The sequence below is a fragment of the Cyanistes caeruleus genome, chromosome 10 (genome assembly GCF_971803275.1).
Source record: "Cyanistes caeruleus chromosome 10, bCyaCae1.hap1.1, whole genome shotgun sequence".
Lineage (NCBI taxonomy): Eukaryota > Metazoa > Chordata > Aves > Passeriformes > Paridae > Cyanistes > Cyanistes caeruleus.
Genome location: NC_141710.1, coordinates 18,352,058 through 18,375,301, shown reverse-complemented (window position 1 = coordinate 18,375,301; position 23,244 = coordinate 18,352,058). Strand labels below are relative to the sequence as shown.

Genomic DNA, 23,244 nt, shown 5'->3' with positions numbered 1-23,244 from the left:
ACTTAAGCTACACAGCAGGAAGTACTGAAGGTATGGCATGAGCTGGGCTTGAGCAGAACATTGTCTTGTGTTCCACTTCTGCTCTGGGCCAGTAGTCCCAGATGATTTGCTCTCTGCAGTTGTCAGGGCAGAGGGAAAACAATATCAAAAGCTTTCACATTGAAAGCAGTCACCCAAGCTCAGTTGCTGTGTAATCTCACTCCATCAGGTGTTTGAACTTTTCAGGATCTTCTGGCTGTGCTGTGACCTCACCAGAATACTATGGGAATGTTGTGATGCCGTGTGTGTGGATGAACAGTCGTGTCTTCTGGGTGCATTTGCTACCACACAGTGGAATTCCAGCAGATGGGCAGCTACAGCCACGCACATGCCAGCAAGGTCATGGGCACCAATGCTAATGGGGCATCTGATGGCTGATCAGCAGCTGGCAGCACAGCTCAAAGCACAGCTCCCTGCTCGGAGAGGTCCTCCTTAGGGCTGCTTGATGTTAGAAGTTAGTCTTTGAGTTCTTGGCTAACCTCCAATCTATGATTTTGGTGTGGGTTTGGTACTAGCAGAGCTCAAGGAGAATTCCTTTTGTTAAAGGGGATGGGCTGAGTCTGAGCCAGGGTCTGCAGCTGCCAGGAGAGGCTGGGGTAAGAACCTTTCAGAAGTGATATTGGTGCTGTGAACAGCCTTTTCTGTGTTCTTGCTGTCTCCTCCTGAGTTTGTTTCTCTTCCTTTCTCCTGGCTAAGCTTTCTCTGTCAGCCTAGTTCAGGTCTTATGGAGCAAGGTCACTGTGAGAAGCTGCTGGGTGTGAAGGAAACTTGCCTGAGGGAAATGCAGGGAGTCTGGCATAGGGGTTCTGGGTTTTGGTATGAGGAGACACCAGAGCAGTCATTGACTACAGAGGTGGAGACCTGATCAGAGAAAAGATGGAAGGCTTGTTCAAGTCTCACAAGTGCATGTCTTATCACTTCTAGTCTTGTATGATTCCTGTAGCTTTATTGTTATTTGTTCAAGTAGGTGAAACCTGTTCTGAACTCAGTGTCATCATAGGACTTGCTAGGTAAACTCTAGAAAAGAATGCTTTTATTCTTATTTTTTTTGTCCTCCTTTTGGATTTATTAAACTTGGTTTCATATTGAAAATATCATCATTAGACATACTGCTTCCCTTCACAGTCTGAACTTTGCCATGCCAGAACGTTTATGGGCTTTTACTTAAGGCTATAAAGGCCCATCTTAGAGAACTGAAATCTAAATCTCCCATCCATTAAAGCAAGACACCTCCTTTCTCCCTAACCACAAGGTTAGATTAATCTTGGAAGTCCAATCCAGTGGTGTGTAACCAAAAACACCCTCTTTGTTCTAATAAAGAATGTCTCTGTTCTTCCTGCCTCTCTGTGTGAAAGTGGATTTCTTAAACTGTACTAAAAATTAAAATACTATTGTCCATAGAGAGTTGGTGTGATATACTCACAGCTTTAATGGTCTGTCTGTACCTAGTAGCTCTACAAAAATTCATAATCTCTTGTTGTCATGCTCAAAAAGTTACATATCTGAGAACTTGCATGCCCTGTTCCTTGCTTTCCCTACAAATTTTGGGGAGAGGAAATACTGTGATCCCTAGAAATGTTTTTAGGTTTTAATACAGTGGAGACATATAATTTTTTTTGAGGAGAGAGCTTGAGGTGATTGTGTTAAGATATGTACTGAGCTGTGTGTTTGTCTGTGCACTTCTCTGCTGGCCAGAGCCAAACTTGGAGAATATGAACAAGGCAATTTGTTTAGACAGCCTTGTGCTGAGAATGCAATGTTTGTAAACAAAGAGAAAGGGTAACATTTGATACTGGGTCTCACTGGTTTCTCCCTGCTTTTGCAGATGTCTATTCCTTTGATGAAGAGGAGCCGGTTTTAGATCCACATATAGCAAAACATTTGGCACACTTTGGAATTGATATGCTGCAGATGCAAGTGGTAGGAAATCCATCTTTTATTTAGCTTGTTGTTCACTTGGGGGTGGGGGAGAAACAGGAGAAGAATGACACCTGGAGCTTATTTGTGATTCCTTCAGACAGTTATGACAGTATTCAGTTTTGTAAAGTTCAGCCAGCTAATTTGGGGGTTATTGTCTGAGTTCTGAGTAAATCATTGTTCTCAAATCCAGAAGTTGCTTTCTGAAAGAGGTACCTTGTGGTCTTCAGTTTGCATTTTTCACTTTCTCTGTGTGATGTACCATTTGTCTTCAAGATGAAAAACCTCTTTCAATTAGAGAAGGATGTCTAGAAAATTTAATTTCAGTGAGTGAAGGAAAGCCTACTGCATGTGTAAAGAGATACAATTCATAAGCAAAAGGAAGCTAAGCAATGGATAAGTTAAAGAGTGGTTGGAAGTTCTTTAGGTAAATTTCAGTTTAGGTTTTGTCAATAAATACATTGGAAAATGAGAAAAATACATCCTCTCATGTCTAGAAAACAGCATGGTCAAAGGTACAACATGCTAGAAAGGGACTGGGGAGGAAAGGATTCTCTGTGTCTATATTAGTAAAGAAGTACTTGGAATAACTTGTGTCTTAGTGGGTGTTGATTCCAGTTCTCTTTAAATGATGTAAGAAATCAGAACAGGATATGCTTATAAAGGCAGGTGTGGTTTTTATGGTTGTTTTAGTTTTCTTTTGGTTTGTTTTGTTGGTTTTTGGTTTTATTTTTTTTAACCCAAGCATATAACCTAGTATCACTACCGAGAACATAAAAATGTTAAAAAGAAACAAACCTTCTACTGGTTAAGTGTAGTTCATTGTACAAGTGGTGAGAAAATGATAATAATTGAAATGATAGAAAAGAGTAAACTGAGTTTCCGAAAGTCTTCATGATACTAATAGTATTTTTGGTATACTAATGTCCTTGCCAGGATTGTGAATAAAAAGTTTCTTTTATCCAAATCATTCTGGAAAGCCTGTTTTACTCAGAAGCCTTGAAAACCTAGTCTTAGCTGTTGCAAAGGTTTCACCCCTGGTCTTTGGTCTGTACAATTCTTTAAGAAGTGACAGAGTAGTGCCAGCAGTAAATGACACTGCAGTGACCTGCACCTACAGGTTGAAGCCTGAGTGTAAAGGGAAGAAACTTCAGTGTCACAAATTATTGACTTTTCCCATTTAAAAGAAGAGTTCTTTGATGTGCAGCTCTTCCTGTGGTTTGTTTGTTATGAGCAGCTTCTACAGCAGCAGCTATTCCTGGCCATTACAAATGGAATAGGAAACCTGAAAAAATGCAGTGTTTGATGCTGAGGCTTGAGGTCACAGGCCTGAGAGAGGTGAAGCTCCCAGCTGGGACTGGGAGCACTTAAGAGCCAGTGGCTGTGCTAAAGAGCTGAGGGTGTATTGGAGGAACAAACTGCTGTCCTTCTGACCTTCATCTTCCCCTACATGCAGGAATTACCTCCCCTTGCCCAATGATTTGGCTCTTCATTTCTTGGAGTATAGCTCACAAAGTTGGTGGTGATGATGGCAGCAGCATAATTATGGCAGAAGTTAAAGGGACTAAGATGAAAATCTTGTTGCTTTCAGACAGAGAATGGGCTAAGAGATAATGACATAAAGCCAAGAGTCTCAGAATGGGAAGTGATTCAGGAAGCTGGTGTGAAACTCAAGCCCATGTATGGCCCAGGATACACTGGCATGAAGAACCTGGGAAATAGCTGCTACCTCAATGCTGTCATGCAAGCCATTTTCAGCATCCCAGAGTTCCAGCGAGCGTAAGTAGCTCCAAACTAGCTCTTGTAGCTCTTGTCACTAGCTTCTGAATTCACCAATTTGTTGTTTTTCTAAGAAAAATGTTATTTTAATTTTTGTCTCACCTGCGAACAGGTCTCTTTCAGTCAGTTCAGTGGCTGCTTGGAGGATTTAGTGATTGTTATGTTCTGTTCTGGAAAAGGCTGGAACACAAAACACAATCTGTCATGGAAATAAAAACTTACTGTCTCAACTTCCATGCTGGGGAATCATATGCCACCTTGTAAATTTGATGTCTCAGTCTCTGTTTTTTATATACAGATGCACATATCTCTATTTACCTGGCTATCATCAGTGTCACATTAGGAGGATTGTACTGGCCTGTGCAGTATCACTGCAGGAGTCATTCTGTGCTCCAGTGTGATTTCTGACAAAAACTGGCACAAACATATGGATATTGAGCCATGCTAGTGAAAAACACTGCATCTGCTGCATGTGGGTCTGGCTAAGGGGGGGAGCTACCAGAGGCACATTTTAATTAAAATCTAAAAAAAAGAATGCCAAAAACGGTGTAAATGTATTCTTCCACTGAATAATGAAGAGAGTAAAAGGACAAAATCACAACAGAAAAATATGAAATACTCCTGACTGATCAAAACTGAACACATCACTCCAAGGAGAGAAGCCTTTTTATAAAGGGCTGTGGTTTGAAATAAAATTCAGAGCTCCCTTTCCTTCTGAAGCAGCAGTAGTGTGTGTGCTGGAAGTGAAGCTTTTAGATTTTGGAAAGCCTCCCAGGTTTTCATGTTAGAAATTACCTTCTGGAGACGAAGAGGGAGAAAACTTGTGTTTATTTTCTTTGTTAGCCAGTACAGTCTGTAGATTCATTAAGTGCCAGCTCTTCTACCTTCATTGTTGAAAAATATCAAAATTGACTTTATTGAGGAAGATCCTTTTCCCCAGCATGGTGCTGTGAGTTACCTGGAGGATTCAGTGTCAGCAAAATAGTGAATCTTTGGTGAGAGAGGGACAAGCACCATGGCCACACCAACCCAGCTTGTTTTTTCCTGTGCTCAAGGGCAGGAATACTCAGAGAGTGCTGCTGAATGCTTCACTTTCCAACAGGCTGGCTAGAACAATGTTTCCCTCAGTGTTGTCAGAATTGCTTCTCTTGTGAAACTCAATAGAAACATTCTTTTTACATATTTTGGTCCTGATACAAACCTGAATTTACTTGTTTATGTTGGTTGGGAGTAGAAAGTACACTGGTTCTCAACTCGTCTCTGAGGTTTTGACCAACACTATCCTGCAGCTTTTGCAAGATTAAGGAATAGAATGTAAATTCCAGATGAACAACACATCCATATTCTTTATAGCTAGCAGCTTCCAAGTAAAACCTCAATGTCCATTTCTTAATTTCTTTACTATTACTTTTGCATGAAAGAAGCACTCATTGGGGATAGATTGAATCATTAAGCTGCACTATTTGAATGTTTCTGCTTTGTTCTTGCTGCCCAGGTATGTGGGAAACCTTCCACGAATATTTGATTATTCTCCTCTTGATCCAACACAAGATTTCAACACTCAGATGTAAGTGACATTTCTCAGTTATTTACTTGGTCAGGTTAAATAGAATCTAAATGATTTAATGGCAGAGCCAAAGAACACCTTTTCATGAGCTCAGAAGTGAGATATGGCACAGGGGGAATGAGAAGATCTGACCACTTAGTTGCAGGTAATGATGTTTCATCAAGGAGTCAAAAGCAGTAAACTTCATTTCTTTTGCTTGAAATTGCTTCTTTTCTGTTTTTCTCACGTTTGTTTCCACCCCACCACTTTCTTCCTTACAGGGCTAAACTGGGGCACGGCCTCCTTTCAGGCCAGTACTCTAAGCCACCCATGAAATCTGAGCTCATTGAGCAGGTGATGAAAGAAGAACACAAGGTATTTGCCTGAGTTTGTACAGCCTGGTAACTAGGTAAAAGTGATATCCTGAGAAAAGGGAACAGGTGCTGGGCATTGAGGAACAGGTGTGGATCCAGCATGGATGGGATGTTTAGCAAGGTGGAATGTGCAGATTACTAAGTCAGGGATAAATTAGTCAGGCGCTATTTGTGCAGCGCATCAAAGCAGGCACTGGTTCTGCTGATAAAGGGCTCTGCTGCTCCAGTGATGAGTGCAAATGTTCACAGAACTTGCAACCAGTGTTTATCTTCTCTGAGAAACAACAACAACAACAACAAGAATGTTATGCAGAGAGTCCTGGAAGCAAACTTCTAAACCCTCTTTAAATTTCTGAAAGAAGTCTAACGTGCTAAGAAATTGTTTCCAGGAAGTGTCAGACAATACTCCACTTGTTTTCAGGAGAAACTGTCTAAGTAATGCAAGATTAGGTGGTTCTGGAGGCTTTCATGGAGATGGAGGGGCCATGCAGAGCACAGGAATAATGCATGCTTCTGCCACAGAGGGATGGTGGTGGTTGCCATAGAAATAGATATTTTCTTCTACCTTCATCTGTCAATTGTTGATGTGGGAATTTCTCATGAAATCAAAATGCTGATAAGATTTTGGACAGACAGAGCGTCTGGTGCAGAGTAGTTTGCACGATCTGGAGGTCATGTGTCCCCCAAGTAATTGCTTTGTACAGTGGCAATTCATTGTTTTGGAACAGCAAATGAATCCTGCTTGTTCCCATGAGATAAAGTGCAAGACTAATCAGCACTCCACTGGGACAAAGGGATAGTGGGACAGATTTCAGCAAACTCCATACATTGAATTATGTGTACTGACTGGCTTGCCTTCCTAAACACATGCAGGATGTGACTAGAAAATATTGTGCTGGAAGTTCAGGGATCTGAATCCTTGGAATAAAGCTACACCTCCATGTTTAACTCAGCAGCCACTATTAGATGAGATACTGAGAACTCTTTAATGACAGATGGTATAAAACTTGTCAGGTTGTAGTAGGCATCTACTGACATTTAGCAGTACTTGTGTGCTGAAGTTCAGTTTAATTAAGCTGAAGTAACATGCATAAAGTTACTTCCTTATCAAGCAATTCATAGCATGTATTAGGATTTGAAACAGCTTTTATAGCTTTTGTTCCTTGTTGTATTGATGATTTATTTACAGAAAAAGTCAGATATAGATATTTTCTCTATTCCTTCACTCATGGAATAAAAATCTATGTTTTTTTCAGGTTGAGGATGCCTTTTTTTTGTTGTTGTTTGTGTAACACTTTAGGCCTTAAATGTTTTTAAGCACTTTTTGTCTATAATATCAATTATTCATTTTACTTCTATTCCTTTACTTTTTTTTCCCTTTCTACATGCAAAGAAGTTCTCAGTCTTTCCAAGCCTTTGGAACTCATCCAAAGCTTTGGGGAGTTGTTGCCTGTAAAAGCATTCATATGAGATCTGCAGTGGTCCAGCACAATCTATGTTTAGCAAAACTGTTTTGCAACTGTTGATGGGGAAAGTATGCCAGGTATTCTGTAAATATGGTGCTGTGGAGTTGAAATTTTTCACCACAGAAATTTAGCCTGGAAATGGCAGCATTTTTCTTGGACCCACTTTAGGATTAAAAAGAGACTGAATGACTAAAGAGTCATCAGCCAGGGCTTGATTTTCTGTTTAGACCTTTAACATTTCTTGGGGTTTTTTTTGTTTCTTTGGAGGTTTTTGGTTTTTTTTGTTTGGTTGTTTTTTTTCTTTCCCTTTTATTGTCCTTGAGGTGAGATTGCAAGATTCAATCCTTTTTTTGCAGACTGTCATGCATGGCATGTTTATCTTCTTCCTGCTCAAGTGGCTGAGTACAAAGTGTATAGGAAGCAAGGCTTGATTCCAAACTCACTGCATTATACAGCAGGGCAAGTGTGCCACATTCTTGCTTCTGGCATAGGAAGAAGCCTGGGATGTTGTCATGTGAGCTGCTTCATGCAATTCTCTCCCCAGTCCTAGTTTTGATGAAAGGTAGTTGAGGATGCTGAAGCAACCCAGGATGCAGAAATCCCTAGAACATCTTGAGACTCTGTCTCTTCTTGGGAGCCTTTAAGGATCATCTTGGCCTGAGGTGGTTGGTGGTGTACTGTCAAAAATTGAAAAAGCATTTAAAAATGAGAATCTGCTTCTGATTTCAGTGGGTCTGGAAATACTGCACCCTGGTAAAACAAAGAAAAATATTTACTCTTCTAGTGTGTATTTTATATGGCCTCCATTTCATGCTACTTTTTCTATTTTTATATTCATATGACAGTGGAAGTCTAGTAAGGAGTGAGATTGACTTGAGTTTTTAACAGCCTCTGAGAACTCCTAAAGGTTATACTTCTACTTGGATTGTCTAGAAAATTATTAAGTTTCATGTATGGTGAGGAAAAATCTGATTAATAGATTCTGACCCCTTCAAATATGTTATTTAAAAGGCATAATAGCTAGTGTTGTATTGATCTGGAATGGTTGGAGAGGTTCTTAAAATGGTGTAAAGGATTAGAAAGTCAAAAACAGGACTATTTTGGAAGCCAGAGATTTTCTAATTTAGGGCAATTTCCTCCTGATGTAACTGAATGGCCAAAGGCAGTAAGTTAGGGTTTCCAACATGATCAACATCTCTGAAAGTTGCAAATTCATGTTTGCTCTTAACAACCCACCTGGGAATGCATGCTGCACACATTAGTTGTTCTCTGCTTGGTTCTGCACAGCTCTCTGGAAAGGTTTTGTCCTGAGGAAAGCTGCCAGCTGATCCACCAAAGTGCTTCAGTGCTCTGGCACAGGGTTCTGAAAGCAACATCAAATGTTATATAACAATGTAGGCTTTCAGCCTTTCTGAAAATGACAAACCTTTAAAAACCTCCAGTAATCTCTTTAAAATGCCAATTGCCAAAGGACAGGTAGAGTGAGTGCTGTAGGAACTAAGCCATAAAATATATTCTAACTGCCCCCCCCCCACCCCCCAATCTTGTTTCAGGACCTTTCCCATTTTTATTAAAATGGAAAAATAGGTGAAATGGAAACTATCATCCTTTCAGTGCCAGAAATGGGCTGTAGATAGATTTAGTACAGTAACTTCGAGATATTTCATCCAGGATTGAATAAAAATCCCTTTTTAAAATGTTTTTCTCTCTTTTATTTAGCCTCAACACAATGGGATATCTCCTCGAATGTTCAAGGCTTTTATAAGTAAAGGCCACCCAGAATTTTCCTCTAACAGACAACAAGATGCACAGGAATTTTTCCTACATCTTATAAATCTAGTAGAGGTGAGAAAATCTGAATGGCTTATTTTTCTATTTGACAATGAAGACAAAACTGTTACATGAGTGGTTCATTTTTTAGTTATGTTATTTTTAGCCCTAGATACGTAGAAGGTGGGACTAATTAAAACATATTTTGTTTTAGAAACATTTGCTTCCTTAATTCTTCCTCTTCTTTACTTCAGACTCTTGTATGACCATGAACAGGACCAGTGGTGCTGCTAACAAATATAAAGAGGTCAAACATCACTGTACAGGCTATAAGATTCATAAACATATGTGACCTTTTAAATTGCTGTTCCTGTTGACCATACCAAAGTTTGTAATGGAATATTAATGAATTGGGTATTATGATTATTATTGTAATTGTTCCAAATTCATATAATTGTTGAGAGCAAATTAATTACCCTGTCCAGCTGTTTTACAAATCCCAGCTGTATGTTGTTGAAATCATGGGAGGAAGGATTCCCTCGCTGGAAGCAGAGTGGCTGTTTGTCAGTTGAATATTTCTGTATAAAGCTTTAGTTCCACCAAGCTCCAGCTCAGTGCTATGTGTAAAGGAATCATACTGTGAATTTTAATGCTATCTTTCTGAAAAGGAATTTACAAATACATGCAGTTTTGATGTAAAGTATTTCTTGTCTCCCCTTCCTCCCTCGTTTTTCCATTTTCCCCAAGAATCGAGGCTATTTATTCATGTGTTCAGTCTCTAGATGAAGTTACATTTGTATGCATAGTATTCCACATCCCTAAATGCATGTACTGATTATAGGGTGGTTAGAAGAGACTTTTCTGTTTCTTGCCTGATAACAGGCATTAACATGAACAACAAAGAGGAGGTATATTATTTGCATGACATTCCCATCTGGATAATGAACTACAAGTTGCTTGTTCTGTTTCAGTGCATATTCAGAGTGGTAGGAGCAATTCTGTTTGCTGAGAGGATGCTCCATGTTATTTATCTGAGCCTTCTTTGCTGTGAATTGCCACCTTCCTACCTTCTGCTCACCTTGACTCAGTCAGGTTCTTGGGGTCCATACCCTGCAAGTTCCTGTGTGTAGACAGATGCTGCTGTGGGTGCAGAAACTGTGGACTTGAGTGGTTTTCTGTGTATGTGCCAGAGCTCTGCACACAATCCAGTGTGAGCTCATGTCCCAGATTGCCTTGAACAGCCAGCAGCCTTTGGGTTTTCTGGTCATTTTAATGATAGGCACAGAAGTGATTTGGTGTAATATTCCTTTCAGAGGAACCCTGTGGGTTCGGAAAACCCCAGTGATGTTTTCCGGTTCCTGGTGGAGGAGCGCACGCAGTGCTGCCAGTCCAGGAAGGTGCGCTACACGGAGAGGGTGGACTACATCATGCAGCTACCTGTGGCCATGGAGGCAGCAACAAACAAAGGTAAAGGAGCAAACTGCTTTGTTTGACCCAGGGATGTGCCACATTGTGCCCAGAGATCCCCACCAGCACTGAATCTCTTTTGTCCCGGACAGTGAAACAGTTTGTGAAAACTTCATTATAAAAAAGGAACCGAACATACTGGTGAATATCTTTTAAAAACACACACAAAAAATCTCCAAACCCAAACAAACAAAAGCCAAAATCTGCTTTCTGTTCTTTAGCAGCAGATTATAAGATCTGATATGGTAATAGAGAATAGGGGTGTAAGGTAGTTTGTCATCTATAAATCTGAAATACTTAATTTGGACATTCTGTGCTTTAGGGGAGGAGGGAAGGAGGATGAAGTGTTGGATGTTGATTTAATAAGCAGGAGTGTTTTTTCTTATGCCTGTGGAAAGCACCCTTGTTTTTAAAGGAGAAAATGGCTGAGGAGGCTTGAAGATCCTCAGGTCTTCCTGATTCAGGAGCAGGAGGGAGGCACTGACAAGTTGTGGTTGCATCTGCAGTCAGTGCTGAAGAGCCTTGCAGAATAACATAATAGATGTATGCTTGAGGTAGAAGTGAAGGGGGAACATGAAGGTAGATGTGCCTCTGATTTCCTCCATAATCTGAACATTTAAAATATTTTAAAACCAGAAAGTTCTATTTTGATTGTTTGATGAGATCCTATGAAATACCGCAAGGCAGAGAATTCTACCTACTTTTTACCTAACCTAAAACTACTGCACTGGACAAGAAGTTTAGGAGAACTTTGCATTCTTTGTTCATCAGTTTCAGTGATGACTCTGTTGCTTATAAAAGAACATGTTATTTCCAGGTAATGACTCAGGAGACAGATTAGTTTGTGAATTTACCATATGGCACTGCTCAGCTTGCCAGTGTCAAGACTTTTTCTAGATCATACATAATCCTGGCCTGTCTAAAAAGTCAGATGACACAGATAGACAGCAATAACTTTCCAACTCAGATTGAGCTTTGGTATAGTGGGTATGTGATGTTACTGTTCTCACAGGATTTTGGCTGTCATGGCAAAGTTTTCATTGCCTGTGCCCTGGTATTTCCAGTTCTATGTTTTCACCATGAACAGGAACCTTAGAGGTGTGGCTGTAAGTGTAGCTCCTGACCCTTGTGCAGACAAAAAGATTTGATGTCTAGTTAAAAGCATGTAAAAATTTTATTGCTAAGTAGGTTTTTGCATTTCTAAGACTTGCAAAAATAAGCCTGATGAGGAACACATAACCATGACAATGTTCATTAGCTTCTAGTGTTGTGTGTGTTTCTCAGATGAATTAATCGCCTATGAATTGAAGAGGCGAGAAGCAGAAGCTGCAAGGAGACCTCTGCCAGAGCTGGTCCGTGCCAAGATCCCATTTAGTGCATGTCTGCAGGCCTTTTCTGAACCAAGCAACGTAGAAGATTTCTGGAGCAGTGCCCTTCAAGCAAAATCTGCAGGAGTTAAGTAAGTGTGTGTCTGGCTGCCTGTTAAAAACAGTGGTCTGTGCTTATCTTGCTACCTGGACATGGTACAGAGGGGAACAGACAGTGAGCTCTGGCATCACACTGCTGTTGGGGCTCATCAGTGTGATGTGCAGATCAAGCCTTGCAAGAGCAGTAATGATGAACTGGGCAGGAAATTAATTGCTCTCAGTGGTCAGACTCCAAGAAGTGATGCAGTATGGTTGTTGAGAGCTTGAACTTTAAATGCTTGTAGGGTTGGATCCTTTGCATCAACCAGTGATAGCTCATCTCAGTGTGCATGAGGTACTGAGATCTGTGCTGCTGGGGATTCTGTTGCCTGATTTCAATGAACTTGTCTTGTGTTTCTTGTCCTTCCCAGGACTTCCCGTTTTGCTTCCTTTCCTGAGTACTTAGTGGTGCAGATAAAGAAATTCACCTTTGGCCTTGACTGGATACCCAAAAAACTTGGTATGTGCTTGTTTTATTTACCTTTCTATCTGAGATAATTAATAAGATTTGCACACTATAATGAGGACCTGACTCAAGTCTTAAGTTTTTACTGTGAGGATCCTAATTGAATCTTCTTCCCTTTTACAAAACAATTTAACTAAGCCATCAGGTCTTTGGAGATAAAACACAATTTCATGTAATCTGAGCTGGTTAAATTGTGCTTTGGTGTTCCAAATTTCTCAAAGAACTCTTTTCAGAAGGAGAATCCTGGCTGTACCTTGAGTACCAGAGTCCCCTCTCTGAAGGGGTGGAATGCACCATAAGGTCATTTTGCTGGCTGCAGAAGCTTAGCCCATTTCTCTGCTTTTGTAGATGTTTCTATAGACATGCCAGATTTCCTGGATATCAGTCACCTTCGGGCCAGGGGGCTCCAGCCAGGAGAAGAGGAACTCCCAGACATTGCTCCTCCCATTGTCATTCCTGATGACCCAAGAGGTATTTACTGACTTATTCTCCCCTTTCCTTATAGCACACAGGGATTCTCTTTAATCTGCATAATTTGGAACTGAACAAAAACCAAGTTCTGTACTTCTGTAATTGAAGACTCTTACACCACTCCACAGCCTTTTTTTTCCCTAGTGGACAACCCTAGTTCTTCCAGATTTTCTGTTTTGGGCATTTACTGTAGAGTCACAGGGTGTTTTAGGTTGGAAGGGATCGTAAAGATCTAGTTCCAACCCCCTTGTATGGGTAGGGACAACTTTCCCTAGAAGGTTTGATAATTGATGTTGCTGCCCTTGACTCTCTCCAGAGACCCTTCAGTGCATATCCATGAGTCCCTTGGAGTAAAGTCACTGTGCTCTTCCCAGGTCCAGCACAGTGCAACAATGCTGAATACACAAATGACATAATACACGAACAGAAAAGCTTTCCAGCATAGACTAAGACTCTAAATTTTATTAATTTTAAAAAGAAAAGAATTGTTAGGCCCTAGCAGCTGTGCCTTCATGCACAGTCCTCTTCTCTGGATGTACATGGGCTGCACAGCACATTAAAAAAAGCTTTGTCTCAAGGAGAGGGTGGCAAAGAGCTGGCTATAATGTTTGTGGAGCCAAAAGAAAGAGGAGTGATTAAAATGCTATGTTTTTCATTTTTCTTAAATACTGTTTCTTTTATGCTGAAGTTCAGAAACAAGAATATTAAATATCCTCCTTCTTTATTCCCTGGCTTTCCCTGGAGAATAAAATGGTTTATAGCAAGTAAAATCATGTTTTTATGGTGTGACCTTAGACCCAGGTGGTTGCACTTTCTCCCAGATGACTGAAGTTTGAGTGCTTCATTATTTAATACAAAGCCAGTAATGCAACTGCTCTCATGACATGAGTGCCCCCATTTGCTTGGATATTTATAATAATGGTGACATAATACCATCCTTGTATGCTTGTGAAAGAAAGCTAGTATCTGAAATTGTGTGCAGAAAAAGGATATGACAATCTTCAATTCTCTTAAGGTTTTAATTCCATTCCTTATCTACGTAAGTTCCTCACAAAGGCCTGTACTTCTTACCCTCTTGCTGAATGGACTGACCTAGTTTTAGTGTAAATGCATGCATGAGGGTACTTTATTTTTAAGATTCTTGCTTTGGTCAGCCATCACTGGTTTATAGTGTCAGTGATACTTTGCTCTGAACAGAGTTAGAGAAATATCTCTGCTCTAATTCATGGCAAAAACATCAGGGAAGTAAGGATGAAACTGCCCTGTCTCTATGAGGTCAAATATTCCAATGAGTTTAAAAATATGGAATTTTTTTACCCATATGGATCTTCTTAGCTTTCATGTAAGTCCTTTTCCTTGTTTTTTTTCCCATTGTTAATTTTCAGATCGCATGACGAACCATTTCGTGGAGTGTACGTATCTCATTTTTCTACTGCTTAAAAAACGGTTGCACTTTTGCTCAGCTAGTGGCTTCTGTCTCCTCACAGAAATGCATGAAGCCTTGCCCTGCATGCTTCCAAGTAAAAGATGATTTCTGTGCTTGTTCAGTGTTGATTCTCTCTGGGAGTTAGTATAGCCAGAATATGTGCTGCTCCTCTGCCTGCTGCTCCTCAGGAGGATCTTGCAGTTCTGGGGGTCACAGCTGCTTGATCCTGGCTCCCTCTGCCCTCTGATCTCATATAAAGCTGTCTGACCCTGTCATCCAGAGGCTGCCAGATCTGGCAGCTCTTATTTCTCTAACTTGTTAAGATCCTGCCTTTGAGAGGTGCTTGGTTTTGGCTGCCATCTCTATCTGAGCTCAGCACCTGACTTCCTCACCCCTTCAAATCCAGTGCTGAGGAATCTTAAAATAAAGTCCTGTAACAATTCATCAATATTTAATGATCTGTGTGGGGATCTTTGTCTCTACTGAGACAAAAGTAAATCCATAACAACTGCTGTAATGCTTTGTACAAAGCTTTTTTCTGATGGCTGTGGGTTTATTGAAGTACTAAACCAAATCCAAGCAATATGTACTGTAATATATGGCACCGTGAGTAACAATAAAATATTATACAATGGATGAAATTAGACTTTTATATTTTAGAAGATCTTTTCTTGTAGCCCTAGATATTGATGAGTCTTCAGTTATGCAGCTGGCAGAGATGGGCTTTCCTTTGGAAGCATGTCGGAAGGCTGTGTACTATACAGGAAACCTGGGTGCTGAAGTTGCTTTCAATTGGATCATTTCACACATGGAAGAACCAGGTCAGTGACTGGAGGGTGTAAGTTAAACTCAGCTCTTGGTTGTGGATTTTGGCAGTCAGTAGAAATTTTATAATGTGTGACAGAGAAACAACGGCCCCCCTTCCCCACCTGGGAAACCTGGAGGTGTGAGTGAATTTTCCTAAGCTGCTCCTGGGATGTGCAGATCTTGACCATTATGTGGTATCCTCTGCCTAGAAGAAGACAACAAACTAAGCTACACCAGAAGTCCTGTCCTCACCACTGGTGTGGGCCAGCTCTGTTTCCACCCTTTGGCTAGGTCCGTGCTGCTAAGGGGGAAGCTGACTTGTGACCAAGTGTAAGTACAAAGAATCCTGTGGTCTGGATGCTTTTCTTCCATATCAGCCTTCTCAAGCTCAGGCTGGAGCATTCATGCCATACTTGGGCTGTCTAGTGATGGACAGGGCTGCTAGATGTTCTCCTCTTCCTCTGTTTCATCCATGCAAAGTTTGCACTCATGATTCAGCACTGAGTGCATCTGAGTACTCCCTTGCCAGGAAGCTCCAGACTTGGTTGAGTTCACGCTTCACCATGAGCTTTTGTGTTGCTTGTGAAAATGGGGAATGAATTTCACTTGGGCTAAGCAGACATTTTCAGATATGGAATCAGTTCATTTTCATCTGTGCACTGGGTTGTCTATTACCCTGATGCCATCATTGCTTCCATACCAATCTTTGCTGCTTTCCTGCAGTTGTTTCACTTCTGCAATGTGAGTTATGCCAGTCTGCTCAGTATGAGCATGTGCACCTAGATATTTTGTAATGTGCACATTCATTTTGTTGTTTTTAAGGCTTTCCACGTATCTAAGTCTGAATTTAGATGCCAGTGAAATGAACTTACATTGATTTCAGGACTGCTTTTGAGGTCCTGTGTGTTGTTTGTTTGTGTTTGTTGTTGACTTTCCAGTTAAGTGAGGCAAAAGAAGGAACTGATGAATGTTTGTTTGTTCCAGATTTCGCTGAGCCATTGGTCATACCTGCATTTGGAGAAGTTGCTTCCAGTGGGGCAGCTGCTTTAGGAGCTGTAGGGCTAGATAACCAGCCTCCTGAAGAGATGGTTGCAATTATCATTTCCATGGGATTCCAAAGGAATCTAGCCATTCAGGCACTGAAGGCAACAGTGAGTTTGTGGGTTATTGATAGCACTGGGGTTTTGTTTAATGTTCTGTGCTTTGTGCATGTGTGTGCTCAGATGCCCTTGAAATGTGTACAAAAATCCAGTTAGTGGATGATGAGCCTGAAATATCAGGAAATATCCTGACCAAGTGTGGCATGGCTGACTTCTCTGGAGTGGGGAAGGTACTTTGTGTGTTTCACTGGAATGGTGAAGTGTGGAAGGCAGTGAGGAAGACTTACCTGCTTTTACTACCTGCTGGAAAATAACCTGTATGCCTGGAGGCCATGTGTCTGCAAAATAAGAACCTGGGACAGTGGGTCTTAGTTGTGGGATTATTTCTTTTCCATATGTCAAGCTTTTGCAGAGTGCTTGCTGAATACTATTTTCCAGGGAGGTGGAAGTATCTTACAATTTTTAAGTGCTGTAAACATGATCCCTACTCTGTTCAAAGGCTGATGAGTGGCAGCATGATGTTAGAGAGTGTTTTAAAGGTTGCTCTTTTGATTGTTTGACTGGCAGAACAATAACTTGGAGCGTGCACTGGAGTGGATCTTCAGCCACCCTGACCCTGAGGAAGAAAGTGACCCTGCTTTGGACACAATGGATATGGAGAACAATGCTAATGCCAACATCCTGGCAGAGACAGGGTCTGAGGGACCCAGGATCAAAGATGGCCCTGGAAGTAAGTTCTGCTGCAGCTTAGACCTGGCTGTCATTCTGTTGCACCACACCCACCCCGTTCATAGAGCTCCCTCCTGTTTTGAAAATAGTTATTGTGGGTTTTTTTGGACACAATCCAGACAATTTACTTCCAGTCTTGTTTCTGGGGCTGAATCCAGCTCTGTGGTTCACTGAGTTCTGTTGGCTGTGTTTGCTCAGAAAACTCTCCTTGGACTCACTGAATAACCTCAGCCCAAAGTTTCTTGCTACCAGAGCCCACAAGTCTCTCCTGGCCTAGGTTTACATTTTGTTCTGTTGCTATGACATAAAAAGACAAAGAAAGGCTAGAATGTTTAAATCTTCAGAGGCTGAGTATCCTAAAGACAGCACTGCTGTTACAGACCACCTGAGTTTCTGTCCTCCTGTGGTCTGCTGGGCAATTTGATAATCCCTTCAACTAAGCTCTTTATTCACAATACTACAGGTATAGTGGGTGTCCTGCATGTTTTATTTTCTTTTGGTTGAGTTTCTCTGTCATTCTGCTGCTAAATAAACCACAAGATGGGGCTAATGTACAGCAGGCAAAGTTGAGAAGAACCTCCTGGAAGTGTCACAGCACTGGAGTACAAAAGCTCATTGGTGGTGCTAAGGATGTCACTGAAAGTTTTTTGAAGTGTCTTTAGTGACCAGTTCTAATAGCTGTAGTATGTTGTAAACTTCTACCTCTGATCCTGACTTTAAAGGTCTTAGGAAAAAAAAAAAAAATCCAGACAATTTGATTTTTTTTGTCTGTGGTTGCTACTGTTATATTAACATTATAAATATCAACCTTAAGTCTTTTGGAGGCATGGGAAACATCGATTATTGCTAGGTTAAAAAAACCACTAAAGTTGGAATAATTATTTTTTGTGGTACTTAGCCTTTATAGACTGAGACCCTTTGCTGAGTCCCTGAAATCCTGATAACCAACATGATTCTGTAAAATGGCTCCAGAAAGCCCTCTACAGCAAAATCCAGGCCCATGTCCTTATGCAATATCCTGAAAGAAGGCACCCTTTTACTTTTAGTGGTAATTCAGGTGAATGGCATGTTTGAGTGGGGATCAAGAACCCATGCTGAGTGCTCCAGAGGCTTGAAGCATAAAAATTGTCCTCCTTGTGTTAGAGGAAGAGCTTTCTTTCCTGTCCTCTCTTCCATGGGCTCCTGAAATACAAACTTCTGTGTTTTTTGATTTATTGGAGATCTGTGATCAGATGTATAGACATAGCTAATTTGTGTGCAGAATGAACTCCCTGTTTAGCACCTTCTGTGGTGCTCTCTATGAACTGGGAATTAATCTGCTGTTTTCTTTCCTGCTAGGGGCTGTGATCACAGCCCTGCTGCATGTGCACAGGTCTCTGTGGGTTTGATTTGGATTGATGTTTGACAGTGAATCTGAACCACTAGTTAAGCAGGGAACGTGCTGCAGTGTTAACAGAAACTGAGTTTGGGAGTGCAGAGTCTGAGTTGGGAGTGCCTGGCAGCTTCTCCAGTATTAGAAAGAACATTTCCCCTGGAGTCATATTGCAGTGGTAGCAGTAAAAGGCTTAGGGTGCCATTTATATTTCTTAAAACAGGGTACGAGCTGTTCGGGTTCATCAGCCACATGGGAACATCCACAATGAGTGGCCACTACGTTTGTCACCTCAGAAAGGAAGGAAGGTGAGTGCAGCTGGGGGAGACACATGGGGCGAGCAAATGTTTGATTTGAAGTGTCTGTACAGAGCAGGGCATGCTCATGGCAGACAACACGGGCTGTTACCATCTGCAGGTTTCCCACCAAAAAAGGGAAAAATTGTCTCAGATGTGATGAGTCAGTTCTGATCCCACTGAAGCCTGTGGTGAAATGTACCATTGGCTCTCCTTTGCTTGCCATTCCAAATCTCTCTTCAGTTTGGGGCACTGATTCTGTATCTGCCTTAGTTTTTTTGAGCTGTCCCCAACGTCCTTTTGTTGCCCAGCAATAGAAACCCATGGAGCTATGGGCTGATACTGGGGTTGCTGGTACTGTGGTGCTGATCCTGGCTGTGATTGATATGTTCCCATTATCTGACATTGGGAATCCCTGATTTTCCTTCATTTGAGCTGTAACTACAAATGCCTCTGCACATCCCTCCTCCTTTTCAATTCCTGACTCTGCCAGCTGGTTTGACTGTTTCTCTAATCCTTTGTTCTGGTTGGAGTGCCTAATTTTAGATTTTAAACTCTTTGAGGTTTGGGTCCGAGAAGAGCCTGATAAACCTGTGGGATTTTTTATACCCAGGGAATGTAATCAATCTTGTTTTCCTTTCAGATGGGTGATCTACAACGACCTTAGAGTCTGTGCCTCAGAACGACCTCCCAAAGACCTGGGCTACATTTATTTTTACCACAGGATACCAAGTTAGGCCTCAGATCTATCACCTGGCCTTAAGAAGCCATAAGCCTTTTTAACATGCCCAAAAAAAAGTGTACAATAAAAATCTAAAACCAACAAAAGACCCCTTAAGCCTTGGACTGCCAAAAAGCAAAGGAAAACATGGGATGTTTATAGTGTATTTAAAAACAATCATTTGATGCCGCCTTAAGTGTTAGATGGAAGATTTCTCTTAGGTGCTGTATATGTTTTAAATTTATACACCTTACAGGCCATGTGGATTTCTGGTGGAGTTTGCAGCTAGTGTGTGGAGAATATGGAAGCTTCAGTGTTGAGCAAAAACAGTTCAGCCCAGCTCCTGCCTGTCCTGTCCAAGCATCCTTTGAAGACCACAAACAAATATTTGTGTCTGGTGACTGAGAGCCTGTGTTTTCATCCAGAGTCCAGATCATGCAGAGAAATCATTTGAAGGGAGGGGGTTTGTGGCTGTTCTTCAAAGCAGAATGTCTTATTTCAGAGATTATTTTCAGTGCAGTGAGAAAAGTCAGCTGAAGTTATATCTGTTGGAATTCAGTGGTACAGTATTTTGATTTGACTTTTCCATGTCTAAGCCTAAGAGACTAATGGAGACAGGAGCAATCTCCTCTCAGTGCCCTGTACATTTTTTGCCAAAGAGAAAATTTTTATTTTTGCAGACATAGGTTTCTTCATCTTCATTTGAATGTTCATTTTGTAAGTTCTTCCAACAGATTCAGGATTACAGATGGCTAAAAGCAGCAGACTTTCTGACTATGAAATTAAATGCACACCCTCAGGAAAGGCAAGGCTGTTATTTAAATTTTGTTTTCTTACGGAGGAGGTAAAGAAGGGTTTGATGTCCCATTATATTTATGTCAGGGAATAGACCACTCTATTCCATCTGAAATCAACTCCCTGACAAAGTACTCACAGTGCAATCCTGCTTTCTGCTAAAGATTGCTTAAATATTGACTTTCATATCTGAGAGGGGGAAATTGCTTAGTAAGTTTGCTGATTTATAGATTTACTCCTCTCTCACTCCCTTAAAAAGCCAAAACAACAAAAAACCAAAAAGAACAAAGAACAACAACAAAAAACGTCCTTGAATTGATATTTTTGCTTTCTTTACACTTGCAAATGCATCAATAATCTGATGTCTTCAACAGACACCTCCTAAAAGGGATTTGATAGCTCTGGCAGGGATGATGGGATGGGTGGGCAGGGGCTGGCCTTTCTGTCTTTATTTTTTTTTTTTTTTGTGTTGCTTAAGTGTTTTTCACAGGTGAGAATACATATGTGGGTTTTAAAATTATATTTGAAAACACTCATTCTAGAAAAATTACAATGGTGAGTGCAAAACCTTTCATGATTCTGAAAGAAAAGAAGAAATCCAAAGGTTCAGAGTGTTGGACACTGCTTAGAGGCTGTTGCTGGCGTTGCCTTGTACAATGTTACCAAGCCCTCAAAATAAATTGCAGCAGTCAAAAAAAAAAAAAAATTAAAAAAAAATCCTTTTTTGCAGAGTACAAGAGAGCCAGAGAAGTGTCATTACATTTTCTCTGCAGTTAGTGCCTGCAAGTTTTAATAGCAAAATTCAGGCAGCTACACACTACAGAAGAGAACTCAAACGTCTGGTTATGAGAAGGGCATTTTAGTTTTTGCAGTGTCTGGGGAAAAAGAATTCTCCCTCTGGTCATAAAACCTCACACAGAGCCAAAAAACACTGTTGGTATTTTAATCAGGTTTTGATCTTAAAAGATTATGAGATAAATTCTGGTGCAATAATTCTGTGGAGTGTAAAGGTGTCCAATTGCTGGGAAAGCTCCCTGCACTTAGAGCTCTTATGGACACATTAGTGCAGTGTCCTGGCACATTAATGAGTGGCCCCTGTGAGATTCAGCTGCCTTGTGCTTATTGAGCCACCAGTTCTGGATGAAATAAAAGCTGCCAGTAATTTCTTTCCTTCTTCCAGATTTTGGATATTTGAGGACTTCACCAGAAAGTGACAGGTTTGAAAATGGGATCAGCAAATTATGCAGTGATACATCTTCTATTTAAAGTGAAAGAGCAAAACTTCTGTATATCTGCGTTTTTTCATTCTGGCAGTAGAAAAAGGAGAAAAGGCCTTTTTTTCCCCCCTTCCTTTAATTTTTATTTAATTTTATTTTAATTCCCATGTATATTCCAAGGAAGTTCCACACAACAGCTTCCCTCTTGCCTCATGAACTTCAAGGGCTACTTGGAAACTACCAAGACCTGGTGGCTGCTGCCTTTTTATTTAGAAATGAGTAATTAAAGGCCAGCTGAGTAACTCCCATGTTCATTACTCACCCAGAAGCATGGCTGGTCTCGTAGGATCAAGGATGGAGCTGGAATCTTGCAAACTATTTGGTGCATCCCAGAACTGTGATATCTGTGGAGCTGCCTGGTCTCAGGAGACACATTTGGAAGGTGATAAACTGGAAATGGTGGTTGAAAGGGGAGGACCCTTGACTGGCTGTGGTAAGTGGAGCAGCTCAGATTCTGGAGATCTTTTCAGTTCAACACTTTCATGTTTTGCCTGCCCAAATGAAAGTTAGTCAGGAGTGCAGTGAGCAGTTTAGGGGAAAAGATTGCATGTTTTCTAAAATACAGCAGTTAAAAATATGTTAGAAGTTCTTCACTCAGGTGCTTGAGGTATTACTTTCTTCTCTGCCAAAAGAGTGGCCTCCCTCCTTTTCTCAAGTGGCTGGTTAAGTCATCTCCCTTTTGTGATGGGTTTTGTGTGAAGGACATCATGAACCTGCAGGAGCAGGATATAAACTCCTGACTCCTCAGCCTGATGGGGGAGAGAGGAGTTTTGGTGGGTTTGGGGTTTTTTAAAACCCCAGCAGTGCAGAAGCCCCCCTCAAACAGGCTGTACTGAAGGGGTGGCTGATCTGCCAGGCTGTGCCTGCTGCCATCTGAACGTGCTGAATCGTGCCAGGGGCACAGCCTGGGCACACTCCTGGTGTCTCTGGGTGCTGGAGGAGCTGCTGGGGGCTCAGTGAGCTGGGAGCTTCTTGACCAAAAAAGAATGGAGGAAGAAATATCTCTGTGAGCTGTTTGAGACAATCTAACCTGGGAATCATGGCAAGCCAGGACCTGGCAGTAAATAATGCTCCTATTTCTCAGACTTAGTTTTACGTTTAGGTTAGGAGATAGGAAGGAAGAAAAACTCAGTAACTTGTCCTTGATTTCCACCTCTTATTCCTAGCAGCATGCTGGATCCAGTAGACTCTTCATTCTGAGTCACAATCTCCAGTCTCCAAAGTCATGTAAACACAAACTCCTATTTCATCTTCTGATCTAAAATATAATTAGGATAAAAATTAATTTATTCAGAGCTGTGGTTTTAAAACAAGTGTAGGTGTTTCTGGACTGAAATCACTTGTAACTCCACTGGGTTCAGTGCCATTACCTCTGACTGACTTAGGTGTAAGTGAAACCAACATCAGCCCAGTTCTTTGATTCAGGCAGCCTCCACCAAGTCACAGCACACATTCAGAATGTGAATGCATCCAGAACTCATTAGATTCCTTTAGAAACCTCTCCAGCTGATTCCTTTTGTTCTCCATCCTGGCAGCAGCCATTTTTATCCTTTTTGCTGTTTTCATGCATTGGAATTCTATGCAAAATATGTAACTGGACATTTTATTGTTTTCCCCGTCACCTTTCCTACCTTAATGGCTGAGACTGGTGTCTGATTCCTACTCACTCTTCAGTGGTTTTACTGTTGTATCCTGGAAGTGTCTGTCCTGGTTTACTTTGCACCAGAGTTGTTTGCTTGAAGCACTGTTAACTTTCTGGAGAGTATTTGTCTGAGATGAGAAAGGCTGTGAATGACATTGTTGCAACTGTTTTAAATTAAAAAGAAATATTCTCACATCTGGTGTCTATGTGGATTCTTCTTCTTTGTTCTTGTCTGAAGGGGAATAGACAGAATGTGTTTTGATGCTGCCTCTCACTTTGTGGTCACGTTTGGTGTTTTACTTAAAAAAACGCTGCATA

The 23,244-nt window shown here is 41.1% G+C and overlaps 1 protein-coding gene across 4 annotated transcripts in view; it reads left to right on the top strand.

Annotated features, from left to right (window-relative positions):
• USP13 (ubiquitin specific peptidase 13) overlaps window positions 1-23,121 on the top strand; it is a 48,815-nt gene extending 25,694 nt beyond the window's left edge. The window contains exons 7-22 of one of the 4 annotated variants that reach the window (XR_015274556.1): window positions 1,865-1,959; window positions 3,548-3,735; window positions 5,231-5,302; window positions 5,563-5,656; window positions 8,841-8,966; window positions 10,205-10,358; window positions 11,643-11,817; window positions 12,196-12,284; window positions 12,639-12,761; window positions 14,147-14,173; window positions 14,865-15,008; window positions 15,092-15,324; window positions 15,979-16,145; window positions 16,662-16,824; window positions 18,419-18,503; window positions 19,135-19,319. Coding sequence is in view for 2 of the 4 variants with exons in the window: in XM_086844094.1 (XP_086700220.1) it covers window positions 1,865-1,959; window positions 3,548-3,735; window positions 5,231-5,302; window positions 5,563-5,656; window positions 8,841-8,966; window positions 10,205-10,358; window positions 11,643-11,817; window positions 12,196-12,284; window positions 12,639-12,761; window positions 14,147-14,173; window positions 14,865-15,008; window positions 15,979-16,145; window positions 16,662-16,824; window positions 18,419-18,503; window positions 19,135-19,228 (1,796 nt within the window). In the remaining 2 variants the exon portion in view is untranslated. Of the gene's footprint in view, window positions 1-1,864; window positions 1,960-3,547; window positions 3,736-5,230; window positions 5,303-5,562; window positions 5,657-8,840; window positions 8,967-10,204; window positions 10,359-11,642; window positions 11,818-12,195; window positions 12,285-12,638; window positions 12,762-14,146; window positions 14,174-14,864; window positions 15,009-15,091; window positions 15,325-15,978; window positions 16,146-16,661; window positions 16,825-18,418; window positions 18,504-19,134 lie in introns of all 4 variants that reach the window. The other 3 variants (XR_015274557.1, XM_086844094.1, XM_086844095.1) reach the window with 3 other exon arrangements.
• Window positions 23,122-23,244: the final 123 nt, after the last annotated feature.